Consider the following 18,635-nt stretch of genomic DNA (forward strand, 5'->3'; position numbering starts at 1 on the left):
TTGTAGTGCCCACGGAGGCGTGACCATGAACGCATCATTCAACCAGGAAAGTTGAGTGACAGCGCTGGCTTGATCCTTGGACTTCCCAACATCATGCACGCGAGGCTTGAAGAAGCAAACACAAATAAGTGTTTCTACGTTCCCTTAATTGTGAATTAGACGTGCAAAATGGGGGGGGGGTGTCAGCTTAGCCGCTGTGTCTGAAAAGAACTTTTAAAAACAATCATTAACGGACGTGTTGGAATACGAAAGAAATACATCAACGGTGTAGTATATAGATTTGGAATCTATATCCTACATCCTGAGTTCTGTAAATTGGTGTAAGATGTTGTATTTAAGTTATTTGATAAGGGATTCCTTGATATTAGGGCATAAAAATCAATATGCATGCTCATTTTGACTCTATATTCTGTATGGACAACAATTATTTTAAGAAGAAAATGTATTAAAAAAAATGTCTTAACCTACTGAGACTTGTTTTATGTTTGGGGTTTTAGCATGGTGAAATAGTTCCTGCAATATTTTCCCGTCATGTAAAATATATTTAAAAGAACAGTATGTATTGACAGCAAGATATCGCTTTATTGTGTTGTCCATCCTAAAAAAAGTGGTACAAAGCACAAAGGCAGAATACAAATTTCGGACACTCAAAGTGACCAAAATACGTATATTACTTGTAAAAAGAAGTGAAATAAGTAGACAATAAGAAAAAAAGCAGGAAAAGAAAAAAGGAGGAAAGGGAGAAAAAGAAAAGGGGAAAGAAGAAAAAAAAAGAAAAGACAAAAATTGAAAAAATAAATAAGAAGATAAAGAAAAAACAGGTAGAAAGGAAAGAAAAGACAAATGAGAAAAATGAAAAGAAAAGAGGGGGAAAAGAAAAACAGGTACCCCCCAAAACAAAAAAAACATTTTTTTTAGCATTTTAGCATTTTTTAGCAAGATGGTTTTCAATCATGAAAGCTTTCTCCCGTTGATCCTCATCTTATGTAAAAAAAATAAAAAAATAAAAAATTCTCCAGCCAGGAGTAAAACATTTAGTGTTTATAATAAACCACTCGAAACAGGGAGATCCTTAGGTCCTTAAGAATTCTGGCCCAGGGAAAAGTGACGACTTCCCTATCACCAGAAAAGAGGTAGAGGCAGCAATGAACTCACGGAAGAATAGAAAGTCTCCAGGAATTGACAACATCCCATCAGAGCTCATATGAAAAGGTGGTGAGCAAATTATAAACATCTTCACAAGGATTTTCAGGATCTGACATGACATTGACATCTACATGGACAAAATTGCTAGTGATTATGCTACCAAAGAAAGGAAACCTTCAACTATGCTCCAACTACAGAACCATCTGTCATCATCAGCCATGCAAGTAAAGTTATGCTAAATGTCCTACTGCACAAACTTCAACCACAAGTTGAAAACATCCTAGCCGAAGAACAGACAGGTTTTCAGGGAGGGAAGGAGCCCCACAGAACAGATTTTAATCCACGCATCCTATGCACAGAAAAAAACAAAAGTAATGACTAAGGTATCACCATAATCCTCAACCACTAAGAGCTTGAACCTGTCACCAAATTTAAATATCTTTGAGCTGTCATATCAGAAGAGGGGTCAGAACCAGATATCAGGGCCAGGATAGCTCAAACAACAGCCGCACTGGCCAGACTTAAACCATTCTGCAGGGACAAGAACATAGCAGTGACATTAAAGATCAGACTCATGCAAGCGGTGGTTACCTTCATCTTCCTCTACACTTGCGAGACATGGACTCTCACAGCAAAACTGGAAAAGAAAATCCAGGCTGTGGCGATGCCACGCTACAGGAAACTTTTAGGCATCAGCTACTTAGCCCATGTGACAAACGAAACTCTGCACAACACCATCAGAGGGCACATTTGATTCTACCAAGAACTGTTGTCAACTGTGCACAGATGGAAACTTCAGTGGTATGGTCACGTCACAAGATCCTCAGGACTGAAGATATTTCTCCAGTGCACAGTCCAAGGGGGCAGAAGGAGAGGAAGACCAAAAAAGAACTGAGCCCACAACATTAAGGAATGGACTGGTGCCAACTTTGCCAAAACCCAAGAATAGGCCAAGGACCGTCACAGTGGACAAAACTGTCCAGAGTTGCATCCTCATTGGTGCCCCCACAACCCATGCGGTTCAAGGATCTGTTAACCGTGATGATAGTTGATATATTTGTTGCTTACTTTTTAAGTCAATATTGGTGTTTTATTAACAAGTGATTTTTTTTTTGTACCAATGGGAGGCACTAAATAATACACACTGTCCCCATAAGGCAAATTAAAAATGCCTTCCGGTTCTATACATGTACTGTATGGACTGTAACTTCTTGAAAGAATGCTAACCTACCTTTATTTTTCTTTTTAACTTAATATGGTTTAGCTTGTTAAATTAAGTTTAGCGTTATTTAAAATGCATTTAATGATAATTAAGAAATCAAATTAGAAAACTGATTGTTTTATGTGAAAAAGCAAAACTAGTAAATAGTGAAAATAAATATATTTTGATCATCACACCTATCGCAGGTGAAGCTATATATATAAGCTAATTGAATAAAAGTGAAAGCAGAGATGCTTAAAAGTAGAAGAAAAAAAAGAGGTAAAATGTTGGCGCTTAAGCCAGAGACCCCATTGGGTCCCAGGCAGGAAGAAGAACAGGCTCTTGACTCATGACTTCCAGCACATCAGGAGAGAGGAACTTTTTGTCCACGACCACTTCGTAAACGTACTCTGAAAACCAATCATCCGTCATGATGAGGTAACCTTTGTTCCCACGATCGTCTCCCCAGGAATATATATATATATTATCTCATCTCATCTCATTAGCTGCACCGCTTATCCTCAGTAGGGTCGCGGGGGTGCTGGAGCCCATCCCAGCAATCATCGGGCAGTGGGCAGGGGACACCCTGAACTGGTTGCCAGCCAATCGCAGGGCATATATATATATATACACACATACATACATATATATATAAACACATACATACATATATACATACATACATACATACATACATACATACATACATACATACATACATACATACATACATACATACATACATACATACATACATACATACATACATACATACATACATACATACATACATACATACATACATACATACATACATACATACATACATACATATATATCTCATCTCATCTCATTAGCCATACCGCTTTTTCCTCATTAGGGTCGCGGGGGGGCTGGAGCCCATCCCAGCCATCTCCGGGCAGTGGGCAGGGGACACCCTGAACTGGTTGCCAGCCAATCGCAGGGCACACAGGGACAGACAACTCATTCGCTCATTCACACCTAGGGACAATTTGGACTGGCCAATTCACCTGAAATGCATGTTTTTGGAATGTGGGAGGAAACCTGAGTGCCCGGAGGAAACCCACGCAAGCACGGGGAGAACATACAAACTCCGCACAGGAAGTCTGGAGCTGGATTTGAACCCACGACAGGTTCCCATGACATGAACTGTGCCGCACAAGCGCTAACCACTGCACCGCCGTGCTGCCCACATACATATATATATATATATATATATATATATATATATATATATATATATATATATATATATATATATATATATATATATATATATATATATATATATATATAGTGCCCGGAGGAAACCCACGCAAGCACGTGCTGCCCCCCCCCCCCCCCCCCCTCTCTCTCTCTCTCTCTCTCTCTCTCTCTCTCTCTCTCTCTCTCTCTCTCTCTCTCTCTATATATATATATATATATATATATATATATATATATATATATATATATATGATTTAATATTAGTATTATCACATATTATCACATTTTTCATCTGGAGGGACGAAAGCATGACCAACTTAGGTGCCTAACTTGTTTGGGTGTTTGGGCAATTGGGTTGGCCATGGTCCCCAAAAAAATATGTGTGTTTTTTTTGCTTTTTTTCCCCCCTTTCATTTTCTTTGTTATTGTATGTGTTTGTCTTGCTGTCGGTCACCCCTCTTGAGGGATATGACCAAGGTTGGTCCCAAAAAGATTTTGTTTGTTCTTTTTTGCTTTTTTTCCCCCCTTTTATTTTCTTTGTTATTGTATGTGTTTGTCTTGCTGTAGGTCACCCCTCTTGAGGGATATGACCAACCTACCTACCTAGGTAGATTATCACATGTTGCTACCCGGCGACGCGGAGGTGCGGATCATCTCTGAAGAGTGGGATGACATATTACACTGAAAAGAACTACGGCAACCAGATGATGAAGGCGCTGTATCTGAGTCAGAGCAGGAGGCTTCTGCTCCTGGTAGACATAGAATCAAGTACAATCAGTATCATGTGGGAGAGCAAACCCCTCCCACCCCTAAAAAACGCCTGGAGAGGGATGAGCTCCGCCAGGCTGAACTTGCCCAGGACACACCACAGGAAGTGGTGCACCTATGACCCAAGAGGTTTGGGCACCCGTGAACTGTGACAAAATACCGTCAGTTTATTTTGGATAAGAGATACAAGCCTTACACTGTGGGTGGGATGCGAAATAATGTTGCCATTTTTGAGATACCGATCCAAGCTGCTCCCGCCAGCCTTTTAAGCCGTCTCCGTGAGTATAGCATCCAGGGTAGGGTAGGGTTACTTTAACTTGATTACTTTAAATTACTTTTGGATTACTCCAATACCAAATATGCTATAAAAGACAAAAGAAACTAAATATGAATAAAATTATGACTCACAGCACCTGGTAACTTTCTCTCCTGGCTTTGATCTCTTTGATCTCCTGCAAAACTAACATAAAATGTGACAGAAACAAATGAAAATAAATCCAAACAGCTTGCCAACATCATTTTTGCCGTTCCATGTATTCCGTTACTCCCCAAGCCTGCACAAAATTTAGTAATTTTATTCAGATTCCGTTTCTTTTGTCTTTTATTAGTATATTTGGTATTGGAGTAATCCAGAAGTAATTGAAAGTAATCCAGTTAAAGTAACCCTACCCAACCCTGATAGCATCCAATCACAAAACAGTACCAACGTGGCCATACCTTATTTTATTCTATTTAATCTATTTTTTACTGTACATTTTTCATATTCCTATTAATGCGTGCACTTGTGGTAGAGCTCAAAGTTTTTTAATTGTAAAATGACAATAAAAATAAAATTTAGAATTTAATTCAAGTCATAGCCAATCCTGTCGTCGTAAACTACGTCCTTGTCAACTACCACAACCAAGCATACGTTGGTGACAGTCACAAAACTATTATACGTGGAAGAAACCATCCAGTGCGTTACACCCCTCTTTTTGAAAACACTTGGTTTGTCCCACAACGTTTCCTCCTTTTCTCCTAGTCCCCGCAAGCCGACTGTTTGACCCGCTCCCCTCTGTTGACGGGTAGCTGTCACACGGACATCATGTTGTCCCGTTCCCGGTGTCTCTCCAGTAATTTCGGTCGCTCTCTGTCTGCTATCCGCCAGGTATGCCAAAGGGCGACACGGGGAAGCTCCTCTTGGTCGGAGAACTACCGGGCGGGCGTTGGTTTCGCCTCTGTCGTCGCTAGCATTAGCTTCGCAACTACGAGCCACATAGCAGGCCTTAACATTGTGAGCCAAGGGCAGTCTGACATTTTGCCTTTTAACTTGTTTTCTCTCTCCTAACAACTATTTTACACTAATTTTCGTAAACGTCAATCAATATTCTTTTGAGTCTTGAAAGTCTGCCATAGAATTAAAGCTAAACGTTTTATTAGTCGCTAACTAGCTAGCATGCTATTGTCTGCTCACCAAATGTATGTTATTTTCTTAGTTCGATTTAATGTCCCTAACTTGACTAATGTATCTGATTGGAAATCAGCCCTATTCAGAATTTATCAACAATCTCAATGTAGTAAAATGTAGAAGTCAAGGAAATAAGGGAACTGGTTGAAGTAGAATTGACCAGGAATTATTTTTGTGATATCCATGTACAGCAGGGTTGCTTGTGTCAGCAGGAGAAACGTTTAAGGTGTTACCTTTGACCCAGAATTGCTATTTCTGACGTTCATTCGGTAGTTTCACAAGTGGCACTTGCAATGCAAATTAGTAGTGCATCAACTCATCGTTTGCCCTCCAACTATTGTGTAGTCTCACGAATGCCATTTCAATGCGAAACGATTTAGAAGCGCAACAACTGATCCATGGGTCGACCGCAACAACAGTTTATAAAATGAATGTACAACTATGTTTATAGACGACTTTTCATTTATTTATGTGGGTGAGGGTTTTTTTCTTGTTTTGAGCAAGACTCCAGAAACTCAATTTAATTTTCTCAACAATAACTTTTTTTGTTATCGTTTATGATTTAAGAGAAATTATCTTAGCTTGAATCAAAACCAAAATGTGTTAATTGCAAGTAGTTACATTGTGTCAATTAAAATTCCCCAATACTGTTAAACTTACACATTTTTATGAACTATTTTGAGCTAATTTCTTATGTGCAGTGCATAGTTTTGGCCTTACTGATGCTATTTGCTTTTTCTCTTTGCAAAATAACATTTGCATCATCGGGGCCAATCAGTCTCTACATTTTTATGGAGGTATAAAACATTTTCAGTTTCGCAATTCATGGAGTGAAACAAAAACATTTTTTTTAATTTTATCTGATCAATCGATAAAATACTTGACAAATTAATAACTTTGAAAAATAACTGTTGGTTGTAGCCCTAATGTAAATCGTCCTTTTTTTCTTAGCCTTTCTCTTCAGCTATAAGCATACACTTTAGGAAAATAGGAGGCTGCCATATTGCTCGAATCCTATTCTCAATATTTATTCCAGACAACCCTCCAACTTGAGTTTAGTGTGTAGATTTCTAATACAAAAATGTTCGCAACTAAACTACAATGTGAGATTTCTTTTTTTATATTCTGAAATGCATGAACATACTAATGTTCTCTGCTGAACTAGGTTTTTGAGACTAGAAATCTGATTTTTTGACATTGTAAGATTAAAAATAAATTCCAGTATTGTGAAGAATGCGTAGGATTCACTGGTTGACTTAACTGGTATGTTCTGTTTGTACACCGTCTCACATCTTTGCATGTTTTTCAATTCCTCCCTTAACCGTCACGCAATGACAAACTTGGGTATGTGATTGGGTGGCCTGAGGTGTACGTGCAGCATAGTATTTTTTATGATTGCTCCAATGATGGTTTTAAAGACAACGTGTTTTCATGCACAAGAAATTTAAGTTCAAACTCGTTTTAAAATACTACCTTTAGAAAACAGATTGCCTTTTTAATGCATTGGGATTTTAAGGTTGCAAATTTTAAGATTGCAAATGTTAATGTTGCCTAATTTACGCTTGGCTCACCATTAGAAAAACATTGGTATTTTGAGGTTAAAAACGCAATTCTTACTATTGGGTTAGTGTTCGCTTTGCACTGTTTTACAGTGTTTTTCTTTACATAGGGAAATAATGTATTGACTCGCCGAGGAGCGGCAGGTATTTGTCAAGTCATTCTTTTATGCATTAGTGTTTGTTGCTCTTGTCAATTTACTGATGGCTTGTTATTTTTCCTTGCAGCTATATCAACTAGCTACCCTTTTCCTGCCAAGAACACTGTGTAAGAGTACACACAACGTTTAGAGAGGAACAACCCGTTTTGCCTTTCACTTTTGATTTGGGATGGAAAAAAGTAGAAAAAAATGATCAATTGTGATTTATATAGAAATAGCAATAAATGCAAACAATATTTTTGTACCAAAATATACTTTTTATTTGTTGTCCCAAAAAATATTGATTTAAAAAGAACTTTCATCAACAACAAAATAAATTATTCCCTTCTACTTTTCAGTAAATTTTGTAAGTTGTATCATGTGGAAAAAAAATATCAACACCAAAACTGTTATTAATGCCCCAAGGGGCCAGAAAATTTGCACGGGATGGTTACACATTTCTTGCCAGTTATGAGCCTGAAGAGAGAGGCCACACACTCAACTCACTAATTAGGAGAATTTTCCCATGACAACACACTGTGCAGCAAGTATTTTATTCCGTTTTTAAAGATAGCTTTTTTAATATTAAGAAATGCCAATATATTTATCATGGTAATATTTCATGGAGTTGTCTATCTCTAACTTGAATGCAAACATATTTGCTGGTTGGAAGATGTCATTTAATGTATGAACATTGAACAATTCAATTCTTAACCAATGTTCTTTATCTTCTACAGAAAATCAAATCCACGCACCAGTGTCTTCCAAATTCAGTACTTCAGGACCTCTGTTGCCTACAGTATGTATCGTATTTTATGATTGTGCACCACTTTTTTTTTAGTTTTTGTCACAGCACTGTATTTGGCCTTACCCTTTTGCAAAACCGCAAAAACACAACACAATAAAAGACATACATTTTTGTATGCTCAAAACATGGCCTGTAACTCAAAACACTACCATTTTTTTTACTTGTTTATTTTGACCTGCACGAAGTCTAAAATGAGTCCACGTTTGAAGGTAGATTGATAACACTGTTGAGCCCTGTATTTTTTGGGGGTGTAAAACGCGTAAAACTTCAGGCATCTGAATACTATACGTACTAACCTACAAGTGCACAATTTAGAACCAATATTTGGGACTGTAGTTGTAATCTTGTGTTTGTGGCCCAGGAGATGAAGTCCTCACCATTAAGACCCCTGCCTTTGCGGAGTCTGTTACAGAAGGGGACGTAAGGTGGGAAAAAGGTAACTTATTTTTTTCTTGACGCAAAAGTTAAATAAAATCTTTGCTGTTACTCGTCACCAATTTGATTGTGATGCCAACTTCTCTTCCTGCAGCTGTCGGGGACACCGTGTCAGAAGATGAGGTGGTGTGTGAGATTGAGACTGATAAGGTAAACACCACTCGCCCGCAACCTAGATCTTTAAATGCTTTAGTGGCTGTCAATCAAAATTTAAACCAGCATTTTCATCATCTTGTAAAGTGGGGCTACATTTGTGCTGCTGACTTGGAATGAATAAATGTGAAATGAAATGTTATATATATTTTTTAACCGTTTTCCTTTTCTCCTTTTCTTTTCCGCTAGACATCAGTTCAAGTTCCTTCTCCTGCTTCAGGAGTGATCTTGGAGCTTTTGGTTCCTGATGGAGGCAAAGTCGAGGGAGGAACGCCTCTCTTTAAGCTGCAAAAAGGCCGTATGTACCTTGATTGTCGATGCATGATGTGAAAACGAAAGGTGATTTTATTTTGGGTTGTCTTCTCTCACCTTTTAGCCGGAGGTGCTCCAGCTGCAGCAGCCGCCGAAGCCCCAGCCGCCGCTGCCCCTTCCCCAGCTTCTGATGCTCCTCCTCCACCTCCTCCACCTCCTCCCCCCACTTCAAGTTTTGGCCCCATACCCACCACCATGCCCCCCGTGCCACCTGTGCCAGCACAACCTATGGACTCCAAACCAGGTTAGCGGGCTGTGTTGTGAGCAGGTTTCATACGGATGCTTGAAATCCTTGAAAATGCTTGAATTTTAATGTATTTTCAAGGTTTGAAAATGTGTGATGTGCTTGTAAATATTTATTATTGTGGTCATGTTTCTTGGCAGTCTACATTGATAGCACACGCATTAAATTATGAAAAAGTTTGTTAAAAATGGCGCCAACACGCCTGCTCTGTGAATATTGCAGACCTATTACGTGTGTAAGTTGTGGATATACTTGAGAATCAGCAAATTGCATGATTCACACTGGCTTTCTCGTTTGACTTTTTCCAGTGTCAGCCATCAAGCCCACCACAGCAGCAGTTCCTGCAGAAGGAGGAGTAGCGAAAGCCGCCCGCACAGAGAGCAGGGTGAACATTGAGAGCAAAACGGACCAGGAGATCATTTGAATGGCTTAATGAGTGAGGAATAATTGATTGCTATAAGCTGATGTCATGTATGTGATTTCAGGTCAAGATGAACCGCATGAGATTGCGAATTGCCCAGAGGCTGAAGGAAGCCCAAACCACCTGCGCAATGTTGACTACCTTTAATGAGATTGACATGAGGTAAGAAATTTTCAGAAACATTATTCGGTGGTTATGGCGCCCGATTTGTTCTAAAGGCTAGTTTCTTCAATCTTGTGCTCTGATCTTTGTGATGCAACCAGCAACACACATCCTACAAACCCGCAAACAAAAAAACGAAAAGTCCCTTCACACAAAAGGGTTTGGAATGTATTTATCTTAATATATTATTTATCAATAATAATGAACTAAATTCAATTAAATTGGCCTAAAAACAGTGCCATGCATTCAAACATTGTTTTATTAGAGTGGAAGAACATTATAAACAAACAAGATTTGTATTTTAGTTCAAAAGATGAATACGTTACACACATTTCAGATTTTTAACCTCTTGACATATGTAGCCCATGTGTCAATTTTTGTAAGAAATGGATGAGTATTGAAACAAGGTATCTGTTTGATACCACCTTATTTTAGAGGTTCACCATTCCTGCCTGTTTGGAAACCATGACAAAAAAGATTAAATGGCGTTGATTGAATCAATTTTCAAGAAAAATATTGTTGTATACGTATTTTCTGACACTCTGGCAAAGTCATCTATACCAATAGCACAGGAAAATAAAAAGTACCCATAAAGCCAAACAGAATAATTTTCCTTAAACTGGCATTAAAATAATGGCATTTTGTTCCGATCCGATTCCGTCATTTAAAAACCGATTGTGTGGGCAACCAGTACCAATGGCACTATCATTGTGTGTCTCGGTTTTCACATCAGCAGTTCTCAAGAGTTGAGTATGCATCCTTGTATGGTTTCAGAGGATAAATTGTTGTAGTTAATGTGAGTCGTTGGTTTGAGTTTGCACACCTTTTCACTATTATTTATGACATGTATATTTTAACATATTCGCGCATTTCACTTGCCTAGCTAGGTGTGTGCTCACTATTGTTTTTCAATCCATGATACTTAAGAAAAAGATGTGAATCTAGCAACAGGAAAAGCTATTTGAAACCGGATCTCCTTTTGAAGACCACAATGTAAATATTTGGTCATCAATCCATCTAAAGCCAAGATAAGAAATGTTAAAACGAGCTTTATTAATTTAAAAGGAAGTGTTATTGTCTGCGCACGCCCCGAGCGCTCAAGAGGACACTTTGAGGATTTCTTTCCTTGGCAAATGTGCGGTGTCAGCTTTCGGACGTTGAAGCTTTTTCCGCGCGTCCTAATCAAATTGACATTGACAGTCTGGAGGAAGACTTTGCAGACCTGGTCTCATCTGGAGCCGAAGCATGCGGACCAAACGCACTGTGTCTAGGGGGCCCGCAGAGACCCGTGGCCTGAGTGGAAAGGCGGCCTCCAAAGATATGGGCTTTTATGTCAGCCCAATAAGATTTACACACTCGGGAAAGTGAAGATTTTTATCGCTTCTTCTCTCCTTTCTCACCCAGTCAGTGTCTTGGGAGGGGCTAATTGTGTTAGCGGAGAAACCCTAGAGCTTAGCAGACAGGAAAACAAACAATTAGAAATAAAGATAAAAGTGAAGAACAAGCAAAGGTAAAATGATAAGCAGGTCTGTTGCGATAGCTTTTCAAAAGACCCATTATCTTGTTTTCAAGCTCATGTTTTTTTTATTTAATATTTTAATTTAATTTTGTATCTTGCAGCAAATTCTGACTGTCATGATGTAGAAATAAAATATCCATCACTAGTACACATATTTCTAAGGATTTCAATAGTAGTCACGGTGTTACTAGCCGGACTACTTTTTAATTTTATGGATAACTAATGATACAGACACTGTCCTACTCACGAACGAGATAGGTTCCGGACAATCGTTTGTAAGTTGAATTTGTTCGTAATTTGCCTCAGTGCTATATTTTTTATGTTTAAGGTTCAAACAAGTATGCTTAAGCCTTTTGGAAGTAACCTGCCTTGTTTTGTACTAAAAACTAAACTTTTCAAAAAATAATATGCTCTATAAAGATAAAGTTGAGTTTAACCTACTTTCGGGAGTTGCACTTCAAGAGGTCCTCCTCCTTGGTAAGAGTGGACGGAAAAAAAAGAGAGCCAAGCCATTTTCTCAACCGCATCAAGCTTTCCTATTCCGCTTTCATCTCAAAAGTAACTGCTCGCCTCTTCCCATATTTCACACCAACCATATTGAATGGATGCACGAGATATTCTTAGCGCGCTGACGATGGTGTAGGCTTGGAATGTGAGGTGCCCATGAATGATGTTAGTAGGGCGACGAATGTCGTGAGAGTTGGTGCGAGAGTGTATGGGAGCGAGAAAGTTAAGTTTTGGAGAGAGTTCGTTAGACGGGTGCTGACGGTTGTCGCTCTCCAAAAAGACCAGAAATGTTTCTGAGTATTTTTTTCATGAACAAGGAGCAATCCATTACCCACACAAAACTACACGCTACATTGGTGGCAACAGTGGGATTACAAGTAGGTGAAGCACAGGTGTTTACACACAAACTAGGAAGTGGAAGCAGATTTTTTTTTTTTACTTCCGGGTGGATTCTGGGTGACCTCTCACAGCGCCACACGCCGGTAGTGGCGGAAAGAAGCACCAGAGTAATGTCCTGTACTGGAAAAGAAGCACACAATACAAGATCTAACTTACAGCAATGTCCGGATATTTTTCGACATCCCCCAAAAAATGTTGGTATCTTCTGTTTTACGAAAGTCAAATGGTCGTAAGCAGGGTTGGGTGGGTTACTTTAACTTGATTACTTTCAATTACTTTTGGATTACTCCAATACCAAATATGCTAATAAAAGACAAAATAAACTAAACATGAATAAAGTTATGACTCACAACACGTGGTAAGCTTTCTCTCCTGGCTTTGATCTCCGGCAAAACTAGATAGATAGATACTTTATTCATCCCCGTAGGGAAAATGCGACAGAAACAAAATGAAAATAAATCCAAACAGCTTGCCAACATCATTTTTGCCGTTCCATGTATTCCGTTACTCCCCAAGCCTGCACCAAATTTAGTCATTTTATTCATATTTAGTTTCTTTTGTCTTTTATTAGCATATTTGGTATTGGGTTATCCAAAAGTAATTGAAAGTAATCCAGTTAAAGTAACCCTACCCAACCCTGGTTGTAAGTAGGGGAGCGTCTGTATAGTTATGTATCATAATGGAAAAATGGGTATTCATATCTTATGTATAGACTTAGGGGAATTTTGTTGCTGCCAAATGGTATTGAATAACTTTTTATTGCACTATAATTCCGAAAGCAAATCTTACTTACAACTTAGGCCAGTCTTTACAACCTTGCACTACCTTGTATATTTTTAATATTTATCCTGTCATTCTTTTATCTTTCTTTTTTGCTTATTTATCACGTGTTTATCCTGGAGTGCTACTTCTAATCTCTTTGCATACAATGTTCATAATATTGTTATCACTGACAAAGATCATCCCATTGTATCCCTTTAAAATATGATCCAATAATGATCTGCTAATCCTATAATTTCTATGTCAATATCTAGTAATGGCACATGACTGTTGGTGTTTCCCATAGAATTTTTTGAAACCCTGGTGAATGGACAGTCTAGAAGGGACCTAGGGAGCAGGAACATTTTGTACATTTAAAATTCAGTTGCATCAATCTTGTGTATTTTTTAGAGCAAAATCAATGAATGTGTTCTCTTGTAAATTATTGCATCATGAATGCACTGATTAGGAAAATGACACAGTAAACAAGTCACACCCACAAAGCATGCTAAACGAGACATGAGTTTAATGCAAAATATGCTCGTCATCTAACTAGGCAAAAACTAACTTGTGTCGTTCTGCCGCTGTACTATTTTTAGTTATCGTGCAGGCGAGTCAACAGACCAAACCTGATATGAGTTTTAAATGTAATTTAACACTAATCGATAATTTAAATTAAATTACAGTGTTAAACATCAGTACCTCTTCTTTTGTGATTCCTGCTGTGACCTGATACTGGTTCTTGTATGATGGTTTACAGGAGGTGATTGTAACGTGCAATTTATGAGCTACAGTTAAGTCAATTGTCCGCCAAAGTTTTTTCTACTCTGTGCGAAGGTTTCTAATTGTATGCAATGGTAGCACCACATTTTCACGTTCTGATTAAATTTGCCTTATATATATATATATATATATATATATATAAAATGTGTAAATATTTTTGATAATAATGCAAGTTTATGATGCTGGCTGGACCAATTAAACCCTGGTGGCCCGCCAGAATCTTCCTATGTATGGTGAACACCGCATTTGCTGAAAATTGTGTTAACATGTGTTTGTCGCTCACCCCTGTAGCAACATCTCAGAGATGAGAAAGTCTTATAAAGACGCCTTCCTGAAGAAGCACAACATCAAGCTCGGCTTCATGTCTGCCTTCGTGAAGGCAGCTGCCTACGCTCTGACTGACCAACCTGCCGTCAATGCTGGTACGATTTTCACCGCGTAGGAAATTCGCCATCACGCTTTTGCGGGTCTTTGCATGCTGCTGCTTAGTCGTCGTCCTCTATCTTCTCAAAACCGTCAGTGCTCTCAGAAAGGCGTAATTTTCCATTAGATGCCTACTTAGGGCAGCCACAATTGAGCACTGTGGTCCGTAAAAGTGGTGTGTTTATATAAGGCAATAAAAAGTTTTTTATTTTTTATTTTTCCCCCCTTTCCTAGTAATTGATGACACAACCAAAGAGATCGTGTACAGGGACTACGTGGACATCAGCGTGGCTGTGGCTACCCCAAAGGTAAGTCGAGAGTATTTGTGTGTCATCTTGGTTGGTAGTGTTAAACATAGGGCTGCAACTTACGACTACTATAAAAATCGGAAACTATTATCCAAATATGCGCATGATAATTTTTACATAAATTTAACATGAAGTTGATTTAATTATGAGGCAAACGATAAGCCAAAAAAATGGGTACAAAGTAAAATGCATCTCTTTATTGAAAATACTGCGAATTGCTACAAAAATATAGATAAAAATGCCCTGTCTCAAACCAATTAAACACTGTGCTTGGCCAGTAGAGATATGAATCTCTAAATAAACTTCTTGTGTTTTTTAGAGACAGGGTAATAACAAATAACAATAATAAATTAAACCTGTTTTATCTATGTTGGCCTGGAAAGGGCTGGGAGCCACCATGCTGTACTTGCGCAAGACGCAGCTCAGGAAATGTTGCCCCTATGAGCATAGTGGTTAAGGAATCTAACCAACCAAACCAAGAACAGGCTGCTTAGCAGCAGTAGAACAGTAAATAAAACAAATATTATGCATACCTGCCAACACTTAATTTATGTGTTGAGACTGCCGCTTTTTGACCCTTACAAAACATCTGTTTTTTGTTGTTTTTTTTTTTTTTTTTTACACTGATTTTTCACATTAAAAAAAGTCTGGACTCGGGGTGATTATTTTAGTTTGACTGCTTTTTTAAGCAAAATTAAGTAAATTTTCCACTTAGTTCTTGACAGGCACATATATATATATATATATAGACGGTCTCCTACTTCCGACCATTCGACTTAGAAAAAGCGGTTGATACAAATTTTTTTTTGGGGTGTCAAAAGTTATCTGGATATTGCTATAAGTTAGATTTTGTATTGTGTGCTTTTGTGCTTTTTCCCGCCGCTACCGGCAATTGGCGCTTTGAGATGTCACCCAGCATTCACCCCGAAGAAGAATTCCTCTTCCTAGTTCGTGTGTAAACATTCTATACTGTTATCTCCAGCGAGCTAAGAACTTTTTATCGTTTAATATCTCGTGCATCCATTCAATATGGTTGGTGTAAGGTTTAAAGAAGAGGCAATCCGTTTCATTTGAAATGAAAGTGGAATAAGAAAGCTTGATGCGGTTGAGAAACTTTTTCGGCCACTTTTTACCACAGAGGAGGACCTCTTGAAGAACATCTTCCAAAAATAAGTGAAACTTCACTTTACTTATCTTTTATAGAGCATGTTATTTTATGAATTGTTTATTTTTTGTACAAAGCAATATAGGTTACTTATAAAAGTCTTAAACAAAAATTTATATAAACCATAAACATACAAAATATAGCACTGAAGCAACTTACAAACAAATTCAGCTCACGATAGTTCCGAACCAATCTCGTTCATAAGTAGGGCAGCGTCTGTATTCATACACACACATAAGTCTTTTAATCTGACTTATCCAGGTGCTTCCAAACCATAGCTTTGTTGCGCGTACGTGATAATGATGCTGTCATTTCTATTAGTTACAGCTCGAGACAGAGACACCATTTCTATGAAATTCATTGTTGACTATTTCTATTATTGATTTTTTTGTCGACTAATCGTTGCCGCCCTAGTTAAACGGCACTTCCTCCTCTCTCAGGGCCTGGTGGTTCCCGTCATCAGGAATGTGGAGGGAATGAATTTTGCTGACATTGAGAAGACCATCAATATGTTGGGCGAAAAGGTTTGTATTGCGAAACTAGTTTGAATGTGAAACATGGCGCAAGCTCATTCGATCATTCATTGAAAGGCCCGCAAGAACGAGCTGGCGGTGGAGGACATGGACGGAGGAACGTTCACCATCAGCAATGGCGGCGTCTTCGGCTCCTTGTTCGGCACACCCATCATCAACCCGCCTCAGTCTGCCATCTTGGGAATGCATGGCATATTTGACAGGCCTGTGGCAGTGGCTGGCAAGGTGCATGTTATTTGAGCTTCTGAACGAGTGGTAAAAATTGATTTGGTTAATCAACCACAGTAGAATTTCAATGTTTTTATTCATGTAATGGTCAAATATGTGGTTGATTTTACAATCAATGCAACAAGAGCAATTTGTTAAGTGTTGCAGTTCAATAAAGTACCACAGGGTGGAGCTCTTATTCCACCAAATTGAAATTACAGGTACAATTCACTGCTATTGTCCAGTATATTTATAAGAGGGTGTCGAAAAGGTTTTCACACGTATCCATTTTTGCCTCATTTATATTTATGAATACATTTATATCCAGACATGCGCATGTTATATTTATTTTCATATTGTTTTTTAACAAAATTAAAACAAAATATATTTAGTCCCTTTTTGAGAACTAAATTTGCTATTTGTGTAGTATTTCTATATTAGTATTTTTGTAGTACTGCTGTAGATGGATTTTGTAGCATTTCTGTACTTTTTTAATTTTACTGTAGTAATGTTTGACATGGTTCATTAGTAGCATTTTGTACTGCTGAAATTGTATTTTTTGTAGTAATTCTGTATTTTTGCATTATAGTGTCACTAATAGTATTTTTAAAGTATATCTTGTATCTTTTTATGATGGCACTGTTTTAGTATTAAATTTGTACTATTTTTTTTTTTAGCATTAGTGTAGTTTTTTGTAGTATTTTTGTACTACTACTTTGGTGATATTTTTACCATATGTCTGTTATAGCATTTCTTTGTTTCAGTTGTAGCGTTTCTGTATTATGGTATTAATATAGTAGTATTTTAGAACTACTCCTGTAGTTTTTTTTGTAGTGAAGGAAACATTTTATAATGGGTCCCTGTTTTTAAGCACCAAATTTGATATTTAGTTCAGGAGATTTTTTTGTAGTAGACACACAAAAGGGGCCAACATTGGCCCCCCAAAAAAATATATTTTTTTGTCAGCAGTACTTCATTTACTATAGTGTCGTATGGACATATTTAGCACTCCTGACCCTTGCCTTGCAATCTTTCTTGTTTTTTGTAGGTGGAGATCCGTCCGATGATGTACGTGGCCCTGACGTACGATCACCGCCTGGTCGACGGAAGGGAGGCAGTCACTTTCCTGCGCAAGATCAAATCTGTTGTGGAAGACCCTAGGGTGCTGCTCCTCGACATGTAAGACCTCACTTGCCCCCGCCGTCCAACCGGCACCAGGCCCGACCGACTGAACCGCCCCTCACCACCAGTGGCTCCACCCACTAAAAGACATTTGTGGATCGATTTTTTTTCTGTTGAAAGCAGTCGGGTTGTGCAATATGAAGCTGGCTGTAATTCTAAGGGTTTGGTATTGTTTGAGGATTTCCCAGGTTCTGGTCTAGAGATCAAATATATTCAATCTTGTATGTCATTTTCTACATGAAATGCGCTTATTATTATCATGGGATGACAAAACTGGCTTTAGCCTGCTCCTTGAAGGAATAATAGTGTATTCAAACCAAGGAACACAATATAATGTCCAAAGATGAGTTAATTGGATAATTGAAAGCATTACACAACAATGTGGAACATCTTAATGCTCCGATAGAATATTTAAGAGAAAATGTTTTAATAAAAATCTACATTACTGGATTGGAAAGCGGTCTTTGTAACTTTCTCATTGAAACGAATTGGTTCTGGTTTCTGAGAATATGTAGTTGTGTACAGTTGCTCAGTAAGTACATATTCATAAATCATCTCTAATGAAGATCTGCGGGCTCCAACCTGGTGGTGCTGTCGGCCACCACATGTCCCCCTAAGGACAGCCGAGGTGCCTGTTCCAAAAATAAGTCACGAGCAATGTTCCCTGTAATTTTCCACGGGTCTGAGCGTTCACACAAAGTCGGTGAGCAACGCTTGAAACAACAGTGAGCCACCATAATCCCAAGTGTGGCAATATAATTCATTATCAAACATGCCCAAAACTTGACATCAAGTTACATTTTGCTGATTTTCCGGCAATGCAATTTTTT

At 38.3% G+C, this 18,635-nt stretch overlaps 1 protein-coding gene across 1 annotated transcript; it reads left to right on the top strand.

Annotated features, from left to right (window-relative positions):
• Nucleotides 1-5,323: 5,323 nt before the first annotated feature.
• Nucleotides 5,324-18,255, top strand: dlst (dihydrolipoamide S-succinyltransferase). Its single transcript, XM_088353930.1, has 15 exons — nt 5,324-5,489; nt 7,459-7,492; nt 7,574-7,613; nt 8,223-8,284; nt 8,655-8,729; nt 8,823-8,878; nt 9,071-9,179; nt 9,258-9,437; nt 9,746-9,822; nt 9,923-10,020; nt 14,279-14,409; nt 14,645-14,718; nt 16,324-16,407; nt 16,474-16,641; nt 17,672-18,255. Exons 1-15 carry the CDS (start codon nt 5,427-5,429, stop codon nt 17,804-17,806), a joined length of 1,386 nt encoding a protein of 461 aa, XP_088210056.1. The 5' UTR covers nt 5,324-5,426; the 3' UTR covers nt 17,807-18,255.
• The last annotated feature ends 380 nt before the right edge of the window (nt 18,256-18,635 follow it).

This window comes from Urocampus carinirostris, chromosome 15 (genome assembly GCF_059441175.1).
Source record: "Urocampus carinirostris isolate Australia breed hairy pipefish chromosome 15, RoL_Ucar_1.0, whole genome shotgun sequence".
NCBI lineage: Eukaryota > Metazoa > Chordata > Actinopteri > Syngnathiformes > Syngnathidae > Urocampus > Urocampus carinirostris.